This window comes from Helobdella robusta, assembly GCF_000326865.2.
Source record: "Helobdella robusta unplaced genomic scaffold HELROscaffold_13, whole genome shotgun sequence".
Classification (NCBI taxonomy): Eukaryota; Metazoa; Annelida; class Clitellata; order Rhynchobdellida; family Glossiphoniidae; genus Helobdella; species Helobdella robusta.
Window position 1 is genome coordinate 2375064 of NW_008703718.1, and position 11379 is coordinate 2386442.

General features: G+C 34.5%; 2 protein-coding genes across 2 annotated transcripts; both read left to right on the forward strand.

Annotated features, from left to right (window-relative positions):
- Positions 1-296: 296 nt before the first annotated feature.
- Positions 297-5809, forward strand: HELRODRAFT_168388 (hypothetical protein; the record flags this gene model as incomplete). The annotated part of the gene is made up of 4 exons (XM_009014250.1): positions 297-1152; positions 1299-1507; positions 1857-1997; positions 5537-5809. The coding sequence occupies 4 exons, from the start codon at positions 297-299 to the stop codon at positions 5807-5809; spliced, it is 1479 nt and encodes a 492-aa protein (XP_009012498.1).
- Positions 5810-6417: 608 nt separating this feature from the next.
- HELRODRAFT_168389 (hypothetical protein) lies at positions 6418-11129 on the forward strand (the record flags this gene model as incomplete). Its single annotated transcript, XM_009014251.1, has 3 exons — positions 6418-7647; positions 10190-10255; positions 11034-11129. The coding sequence occupies 3 exons, from the start codon at positions 6418-6420 to the stop codon at positions 11127-11129; spliced, it is 1392 nt and encodes a 463-aa protein (XP_009012499.1).
- Between the last annotated feature and the right edge of the window lie 250 nt (positions 11130-11379).

Consider the following 11379-nt stretch of genomic DNA (forward strand, 5'->3'; position numbering starts at 1 on the left):
CTTCTCAAATATTATTTTTTGAGGTTCCGTCGAAAATAACTGTTGTTGGTTTGGAAAATAATGATTAAAAAAATGACAAAATATATAAGCAAATTGGCTTAAAAATAACTGCAACAAATTTCAGCCAAATGAAAAGTGACAAGAACTTAAACTAATGATTAAAATCTGACGGCGAACAAAAATAACCTTAGCACAGGCAGCTGAAACCAACATTAACATCAGCAAGCACGTCACAGCAACGCCATACACAACAAGATCAATTGTAAGAAGACATCAATTGAGATAACTGAATTGATATGATCCTGATCAATAAATTTCTAATTTTTTGCTTGCATCAACTACACATCACTCTCGCCTCCACTCCATCTCACAATTCTTCATCAAAATTGCCATCGTCATCAGCATCGCCTCTGAATTTGGCTTCCTCTTCATCACCATCTCCACTATCGTCATCATCATCGTCACCACTATCATCACAATTCTTATCATCACCAACACCAAACTTATCATCATCTTTGTCAAAATTATATTCCCCATTTGACGTGTGGTATGGAGGTGAAAAGGTATCAAACAGTTTGGAAGGATTCGTTAATTCGGACAACTCAAACTCCAGTCGTTCATTGAATCGCCGATCTTATAACTTTGCTATTAGTGGAAACAACAATAATAACAACAATAATAATTATAACAATAAAAACTTAAATAAGAAAAATAATAGAAACATTGATAACAATAACGCATTTACTATTAAAACCAGCAACAAAAGTCATGCAAAAAACATTGCTAGTAATGCAACAATTATCACTAACCTAGTAAACAATGGCAGGCAAATCAAAAACAGTAGCAGTAAGAACTTCACTGTTGATGACAACTTCACTTATCTCAGCAGCAGCAGCAACAACAGCAGCAACAACATATCCAACCTTTCAAACTCAATGTACGTCCTTGCAAGACCGAAACTTGTTGAGTTTCCACCCAACCAGCCTACCAAACTTATTTCTACCTTCAGTCCATCTGATGCACTTTTCAACCCTCTTCAACGATTTACTGTTAGTAAGGACGGTACCAAATTATTTATTGGAGGGGTGAACAGGTTGTACGAACTCAACATACTGTCCAGTTACAGCGATGGCTCAAACAAATTTGTAAAAGGTAACTCGTTTTTACTCAAAATATTCATACATTCGTTAACGAATAAAAATTTAAGCTAACATTAATAACCGATTAAATTTATTTTATTGAAGAAGTGCTGAAAAAATTATTTTTAATTTTATTTTTAATTTCAAATGAATTTCAAGGTCCTCAGCCAACTTTGAAGCTGGTGAACACGTTAACCACGGGACCAAAACAGGACAGTCCAAACTGCCCACCCCCCGAGGAGGTTTGCCAATGCGTCCACTCAACTGAGTGCAGGGACTTTGAGAAAGTCCTCACAAACAACTTCAACAAGGCTCTGCTCTTCTTGGACAAAGATGGATCGCTCCTGTCATGTTCCAACTTGTTTCAAGTTTGTAGTCACCAAAATAAAAGATTCATCATTATCGCAGTCAATATTTTATACATATTTAATTACTAACCACTGAGTTACTGAATTTAATTAGTTTTTAATGACTTGAGCTGAATGAATGCGGCAGAAGGAATGCTAGACATAAAACGCGTTTGCAACTTTTTAGTAATTTTGATCAACGTAATTTATTTCATAATTAATGATGTCTTCCTATCCATGAACATCATTTTGATATAATATAATACCATCTTATTTTCCACAAATGAAAATAATAACAATTTCACCAGCATCATCCTCACCCCCACCCCACTACATCTCCTACAAACCCAACCTCTCCACATCTTCTCAGGGCCACTGCACGCTGTACAGCCTGGAGAACAGCACCACCTCGTGGTACGTGGGTCACAGGCTCCCTGTCCAAGTGGTCCCTAACGATCCCGATGCTCCCGCTATTCTTTTCGAAGCTCCGTACTCACGAACTACAACAAAGGTCGGTGCAATTTGCATATGTACATTTTTAATACGTACATATACATGAATGCATGCATATGTGTATGTATGTACGGGCATGCATTTTCATGCACGAAAATATTTTGTATTTATTTGCTCAACTATTTAACTACTGAATGTAATTTTTCATGTTTCAAAAATGATTTTATTTCGTATTTGAAACGTTGAAAGTATGAACGGTCGAAATGTTGACGATGGGAAGCAACACAAAAAAACAAAACTGGACTGCATAACTTCAATTATAATCATCAAAAATTAATCACATTTCGACATCATGCCAATCAGCATGAAGGTGTTAATTAAAAAAATACATACAGCGGACAAATCAAATTACTTTCTGAATATTTCCCAATTTTTGCTAATTATTTTTCATTTTTCGTTGATTAGTTTGCGGATAATTTTTCTAATTAAAAGACTGCCATGAAAGCCTTCATTGTTATTCAGCATTAATTTGACGCTGATCTGGGGAAACATGGAAAGAGAAGGCAAGAAATAATTAAGAAACATCGTACCTGCCTGTGCAACTTTTATTTGTTTGCATATTTATACTGCGAGAACACGCAATTATTCCGACACGCCAGCACATGCAACACGCACATGTTGCGCATGTGCGTACACTCACGTACACGCAAGTAAATAAAACGGTTGCACGCGTACACGTAAAAGCAGGTTTTATTTCGTGATCTATTGGTATTATGCAGGCTTATTACGTTGGTAGTTGAAAAAAAACACGAAACATGTGGTTCAACCTACGTGATACTTGATATCTCGGTGATTTTCATGTGCCTGCCTATTTGTTTGTTTGTTTGTTCTTTGATTTGTTTGTATAAAAATAATGACCTGTCAGTCTTTCTATCAAGTCAGCTTTATTCATATAACCGTTTAAGCAATGTACAACAAATAAATAGAAGACAAAATACCGAAATCAAAAAATCTACAAATAAATTTTATGATTTAGTTTGCCATTTTTAAATTTAAATTTACATAGAAAATTTTGTGTCCAATTATTCAGGCAATGTTAAATTTTTTGTTCATGTACATACATGCATATCTCTAAAAACATCCTGAATTGTGAATGAGTTTTTATCTACATTTACAATGTTTTTCTTAATTTCTAATATATTTTGGTAGAGACGCACTTAAGATTGGGCATCTATTTGTTCTTATGAATGAATTGAAAAATATGAATGAACTGCATTAGGAATCAGCGTAATTATTAGGAAGATTTATCCGGTTCAGTCCAAACAGTAGAAACTTCGAGTGCAAATTCTGCGTGACGACGATAATAATACGGCTGATCACATCAAAATTTCATTCGAGCAATTGCTAAAAATAAGATTGAAAAATCGTTAAATTTGTTCATTTGTGGTAGCAACAAATACGTAGGTCCTTTTAAGAACTGGATGGACTATAATTCAATAATTTTTTAATAAATTGCAACGTTTATTCCAATTTTTTTATAAGAATCGCAACATCAGCAATTTATTGTGTAGAACAAAAGAACGTGTAGGTTTGTATCACAAGCCCAATATGCAGTTGAGTGCACCTGGCCCACACAGTTAACAACAACCTGAAAACATTAAGATTTTGCTTGTTCTTCAAATTTTGCTTAATTTTTTCAATTAAGTACGATTTTACAGAAAGTTACCTAAAGTTAAAACATTTTCAATTTTTACAAATGCTTATTTTTCAAGATAAGAGTTATTAATATTACAGTTTTGCAGATTTCATAAAATTTGTTGTCGAAATACTACTCAAGTATTTCATACTTTAAAATAATAAGAGCCATTCAATAGTCAGTTCTAGGTTGTGTATAAGCTGAGTTCATGTAGTCATAATGAATAACAACATTTTTGTATGTTGGTAAAATCAACAAAACAGTTCACAACATGGTTTGTTGTTTCTTAATTAATTTATTCAATCAACAAAATCAACAAACAACCAAAAAGTATAAACAACCTCTGCATGTAAACAAAAAATGGCGTTAAAAATTTTCACGCATTATTGAAGCAGCAAATGCATGTGCCCTGCAAATTACATTTCCCTAATGAGCGATCAGGAAGGCATAAAAAAGAATCCCAACCCGCTAACAGAAAAACCTTCGACAAAAAGTGTAACTTTAAAATTTATGTTAACAACAATGCAACAACAGCATTCACAAAAGCGTCATCAATTAATTCTTTTAACAGTTGGATAAAATAAAAATTGACATTAGGAAAAGAGGAGAAATTACCGTGAAGATAAGGGTAAACTGATTGGAACATAAGTTGAGTATTTTATAAAAACAAAAGACAGCAACAAAATAATTAACATCTGCAGTTAGATTGAAAGATGACGCTTCAAAACATTTTGCAAAAGTTTTATTAAACGAAATAAAAATTCGCAAAGCTTACAGTTGAAAAAAATAACCATATTAAAAGTTAAAGGTTATTCTTTCTTTTATTGTACATTATTTAGGAATGTCGTCAACACACACGCATCACACTACGCATCACACACACACACACGCACACACTACACACACACACACACACACTAAACACACACACACAAATCATAGGTGGGATCAATCTTGCGTTTAAACCCGGTCACTGTGAATGAAATAGCATCAAGCGCCTAACAAGTAATTACAACATTAACATATCTACAACAAACATTAGATCAATGACGTTAACGTATACAATCACATCAACACAACATTAACAACAAAAAACGCAACAACTCCGTCATGAGCAAAAACTTTAAAAAATAAAACATCAACCACAACGACAGCAGCTACACAGTTACACGAAGACTAGCAGCTAACGCAGTTGTCAGGTGCAATTAAGTAGAGCACCAGTCACCAGACTTTTTTGTAAGACCATCTTAGGCATGTTGATGTCATAGTTGATGCCGATTCATTATTGATGTTTGTTCTGTTAGAATAAATATTTTTTTTAGAAAACACCACGTTTATGGAGCTGGTGGGTGGTTTTTGCGTGGTTTGTTTGTTTATTAAACAAATGTTTGAAGATGTGTACTTGATTTTTTTATTGTTTCTTTTATTTTGTTTTGTCAAAATTTATAAAAAAAATATCAAATTTGGTAAATTGTTGTTTTGCAATTTTGGACATTGTTTTTGATTGAAGATGGTTGCTTTTATTGTTCGTCAAAATATATTTGTTAAGCTCAGATGATACATTTTAATTTTGTCCGTTGTTTTCATTACCAATGATGAATTCTAACACTAAGAAATGATTTTATTGATTTTTTCATATTTTTCAAATACAAAAAATAAGGCCTTTCCAATATGTTGAAATGATAGGAGTTGATTCTTTTAAGAGTGTGCACGTGGTCTTAATGCGATGTTAAATGTTCTTTATGCTTCCTGCTCCCGTCGTTATTTCAAGTAAATTGTTGGAAGCTGCCTACAGCAAGCATTATTTTGCAGTGAAACATGTCGTAAGTTTAAAAGAAATCAAATTAATGTTTTTCTATTTTTATCTCCACTTTTAATCATTATTTTTTTTTAATTTTCAGCTGAAAGAACAAGAGCAACAACTTCACAACCAGCAAAAACATTCAACAAAATACCAACCACAGCACAAACAACTGCAGCGAGATGGTGAAAATCATTCAAAACCGCAAACCGTTTTATACGTTGCTTCGACTCGGAGCAGTATCGGTTTACCGGCATATCGAGACATCATTCCTTCTATATGCACACGTAACAGCACAACACTAGAGCTTGTCTCCAGTAGCATTCTAACTCCTTCGAGAATGGATGTGGAGGTTCACAGACGGGATAGGTAGGTTGTTTGTAGTTGAGATTATGAGAGAGACAATGATGAAGTTGAAAATTTTGGTGATGTTCGTTTTATGAAAAGTTTGTTTTATAGAATTATTAGAATTTGTGAGCCATTAAATTTTTAATAGTTTCAATAAAAAATAATAAAAAATATGTTTATCATGTTGTTTCATTTTTTTAAAAATTGTGTTTTGTTAAATGCCCATTAAACATCAGCATCATCCAGAATGAAACAACCATTCATATCAGATTTCGCATTCAGTTCATACATGGATTCAGCTTCAAAGGATTCAGTTATTTCTTATCTAACCAGCCATCCACAACATCGCTATCATCATCGCCATCATCATCAAGTTCATCGCCAGCGTCTTCATCATCATCCTTATCTTCGTCAGTGGCATCATCATCCTCATCATCATCTTCGTATCATGACATCCTCCACGGCCCTGATGACGACCATGATTACTTACTGCACAACCATCAACTACCTCACCATCGTCATAATTATCATTCTCCTGATACTCATCGCTCCCATCACCATAATCATCATCAACACCACCAATCATCGACGATGTCAACATCTTTCGATGAAATGATGACGACGACGACGACGATGGCTCGTGTGTGTCAGGGGAGTGTGTCTTTGTTGCACTCCTACAGCGAAATTGATTTAAATTGTTTCGCCTTTCAAGAAATTGAAAAAGAGAGGAAGACGGACGATAGGAGCGATGACGTCGATGATGACGTCAACAACAGTGACGACAACATCGACGACGACAACTATTATGATTACAATGACGTCGACCATGATGGAGCTGGCGGTGATTCTAACGATCCTGATGACGATTTTGTTTTTATGAAAGTTCCATTAAGCGATCGTACGTGCAATTCAAAGAGAAAACATGTTGTTAAAGTCTCTTACAATCAGTTGCTTCAAGTTTTTGTTCTGCAACCCTCACAACTGCAACAAGAGCAACAAGAAGTGCGTCAAAAAAATTTTTTTAAGCGACAAAATGAACAACGATACAGAAGACAGAACCAGCACCTGAAGAAACATCGACACCAGAAAGATTATTCCTCCTCCAGCTATAACATGAAACGCGATTCGAAGAAAAGTAATTCAACTAGTAATTATCTCCCACTTCCCAACAATCTGCGCGGCATCAACATTATTACAAACTCTAAAAATAACATGAAAAGAGTTCAAGCCGATAAAAATCATGAAAATATAATGCCAGTTAATGACGTTAATGAACCGGGTAGTTACGAGGGAGATGATGAATTTATTTCAAAGAACTACAAACACCGGGTGAATGATCTTCTTGTAAAGCATGAAGCATTGTTCATCGGAGTTTTCACTCAGGCGCATCAACTGCCGCTTCATCATCCACAAGAAGAAACAACCGCTACTTCCATAAGTGCAAACCATCTTGACAAACGTAATTCAAAGCGCAAAAACAATGATGATGACGACAACGATGAGGAAAATAATTATGAAGATGTAGTTGACGAAGGTGAAAGCGAGGACGACGACGAAAATGATGAAGATGCGCACATTGGAAAGGCTGGTGATGCGCCTATAAACCACCGGTCCAATGACCTAACCGGCCATTTCACTACTTACACTGATTACAACAATGACGATAACCCTGGCACGAGCCATTCAAACAAGACGAGTTTTAAAAATATTAGACACGCATACCGACCTCGCAACACTGCCATTGCCATCATCTCAATGGCTCAGATGAATCAATTTTTTTCCTCCTCCATACAACGCTGTTTCAAAGGTGAAGGTAGCACGGGGCCCGACCATTACGTACATCCAAACGCCTGCTTCAACACGGTCAGTCATCTCTGTCTGTCTGTGCGTGTCTGTCTGCCTCTGTGTGTGTGTGGGTGTGTGTCTGTGTGTTGTGTGTGTGTGTGTGTGTGTGTGTGTGTGTGGGTGTCTGCGTGTGTGGGAGTAGGTTGACTTGCTGGCAGGTATTTCATCGTCTTAGTGTCAGTAAGCATGTTCTGGTTTAAATGTTGCTGGCACGTATGTTCAGGTGAAAATGTTTGTTTAACACAAAAATGTACAGAAAATTGTATAAGTATGTCTGAGTTAAGTGTTTATTACTACGTGGCTTTCATTGTAGAATTTATAAGAAAGTGTTGGGTATTAAAATAGAATACATAGTACGAAGCATAAGTTGCAGTTTGCATCAATTTAACAAACGATATGTTATGTTTAAATGTTTAAAGATGTTTATGTTTATGCATACATTTGTTTGTTTATCGCATTAGTACAAATTCACGTATGCATATCTCATTAATAATATGGTGGAGGGTGGTGCAAGTTTTCTAACTCAGCGTATATGCGACAATTATCGTGTAATAGAATGGCAGGCTTGTGTGTCTGGTTGGACACAAAAGTTATTACATTTAACGTTAATACTTTTTTCAAACAAAGGTTTTTTTATGTAAGTAAGCGAATTTTCAAAAATTAAAATTATTTAATTCATTTTTAACATTTGAATTCAATATTATTATATAATAAATAACAATAAATTTGCTATGCGAACAAATGAACTAAGTAGAAGAAGCGTGCATGAGTAGCTTTTGATCGGAAACCTTTTTATTAATGTACGCGTAAACTCTTATATCCAAAACGATGGAATTGATGGTGTTACATGAATTCAAATAACTAAATAAATTAATATATTTTAATAAATAAATAAACAATTAATTAATTAAATAATGTATAATATGTTGTATTTATATATATGTGTGTGCGCGCGTGTGTGTATGCCGTATGCATGGGTGTGTGTGTGTATACACGTGTGTGTACGTGATTGTGCGTGATTGTTTGTGCGTCTATAAGCTTAAAATGTAACATTTACATGTGAAGGTATTTATTGCGGCACCAGGGCGGCACGTACGATCCTAACTAAACCTTGCCAAGAAATCTATTAATGAGATTTATGCCATGATGCGCTTGTTGTTCTCTTCTGGTAGTTGTTGGTTTTTGTTGCTGGGTTTTGTTGCGTCATATTTGGTGTTTTTGTTTTTCGTAACCTTGAAATGTTTGGATGATGACTGCTTTGGTTAACTTTTTGTCCCGTTGTTGGCGTTATTGTGGCTGCTGTAGTAGTTGTTACGGCTTCTGTTGCAGTTGGCGATATCGTTTGATCGTAGTGTGGTTGATGTTTATAGAACAATGGAGCTGGTTTTGCTTAATTTTGAAGCGGTTTTATTATCATTGTCGTGGTTGCAAAATGTTATTTATAGCATTATTTCTATCCAATCGATTAACCTTGTGGCTTTTTATGTATCTTGTTTTTTGGGTTTTGACGCGATTGATTTTTTGTTGTCAACTTATATGCTTAACGCATTTTTAAATAATTATTCTTTTACAAAAACGTTTTCTTTAGAACAATTAACACAAAAAATGATATTTAATAACGTAAATTCATTCGTACTCATACAGATAAATGTGTATGTGACAAACGATATTGTATTGGTTGGTGATTCAACCACTCAACATAACACGAACACACACACGCATATTTTTAAATATTTTACTAGGTTCATAAAATTTATTTTTATGAACATTTTATAATTGCAATTTTGATTTTATAAAACATGGACTTTAAAACTTTTCTGTAAAAATGTATTTTATTAGGTAATTTTGATTGATAATTGCAAGTCAAAAACTTCTGGATATGTCATCATTCAAATTCAGCAAACTAGAGATGACAAATTTGTAAGACATTACAAAGTGTTCAAAAATAGGCTCTAAAATTATTGTTGTGAGATAACACTTCATAATTCAACGCTAGTTCATACTTCCATTACAAAATAACTCTTCAAATTCTAACTTTATTATTGAAATGTAAACAAATAAGAAAAAAGTTTCTTGAGTAGAGGTTTTTTGTAATGTTGAAATGAAAAATTAGTTGAAAATGAACTGTTAACAGTTAAACATGCGAAAGCTAATAACATCGGACAGTTGGTGGGAGAAATGCAAAGTAGTTTTTAATAGAAGATGTGTCAGTCAGACCAGCCGGACTCAAAAGGATGGAAGGAAGGCAGCTGTAGAGAAGCAGCGACAGAAGTAGAGGGAAGGACGGAATCATTAGTGCTAATGTCCTTAATTAAACACACGTCGTATGAGTTACACGCAAATATTTCTTACATGACATCTACTTACGTGCACTTTCTTAGCAATGCAGGCAACGCCACTGCGTATTCGCGCGCCAACATGTCAACAAACACCTCCAGATAGCAGAATAGTCAGCACGACTGCTTTTTGAACTGCAATTTTTCAAAAAAAAAGTTCAAACCAAAAAACACAAACACACAAACATTCACATACACACACCCACATACAAACCTAACAACAGATGAAGCATGCAAACACTCGGTCAGGTCAGAACATAAACACGCACTTCAAACAAACTTCGGCCCAAGTACCAGACGTATTGGTAGAAATAATTATACAGAAAAATACCCAACATTATATAAATTTGTGGTTTTTTTAAAACGAAACTTTTTTTTAGGTTGGGGCAGGTATCTTATATACCGCACGCTGGAACAACATCACATTCAGATTGCTTAGTCGACGTTCTAATTTTTTTCCGTTTTTTTTCTTCTGTTGTTTGCCTTCAAGAATAATTTATAAGATTCCTGAAAATAAGTTTTTCATGTTTTTTTGTCGCGATGCACAAGGTGGCAACATTTTGTTTAGCTGTCATCTATTATTCTCGGCTGTCTTTGGAAATTTTTCTTGCGTTTCAAAATCAATTATTGAGTTAAAACATTTCTGACATTTTATTTTTAGTTTTTTAATTTCGAAACAAGTTTCAGTAAAAAAAAATTAAAAAGAAACAAAAGTAAACAAAAAACAACTGAAATGCTGAAACAAAGAAATAAAGAAGATAGAAAAGAAGCTGATAGATGAGCTTCTAAAGCTGACTTGATCTCCTAATATGGATGCATACGTGACCACCCGCTAGATGTCCTTTCAATAAACAAATAATAGCAAGCACATCGCTAACTTATATTTACATGTGAGCATACGAACGGTGCTAACATCACATATGGTGAGATGGTTAAGAACTCGGTTCGGTGTTTTGACCAACTGGTTTCAAATGCAAGAAGATATTTCCTTCCACCCATCATGTACAAGTACAAGTGTTTTACGAGTTGATTCAAGTGGATTTTAGCATGTTACGTATGAATGTTCAGAGTGATAGCACAACCACAGCTCAGAGTAGTTCAGAGTTATACCACAACTGGATGAAAATAAACAACAGCCTAACAGACTGCGGAGAAAATTGCTAACAAAAATAAAGCGAACCATTCCTGTTCCACAATGTATGAAAAACTTTTATTTGCGAGAACAGATACAAACTTAAATAATAAAACATAAATAAACAACTGACAACAAAACTACAGAAAACTCAAAAACAGAAACGACAGATATAAAAACCCACAACAACAACAACGTCAACTAAACACCATCAACAACAACTTCAATTAAACAACAAAGCAACAACAAAAACTTCAATTAAACAACAACCACAACAACAAC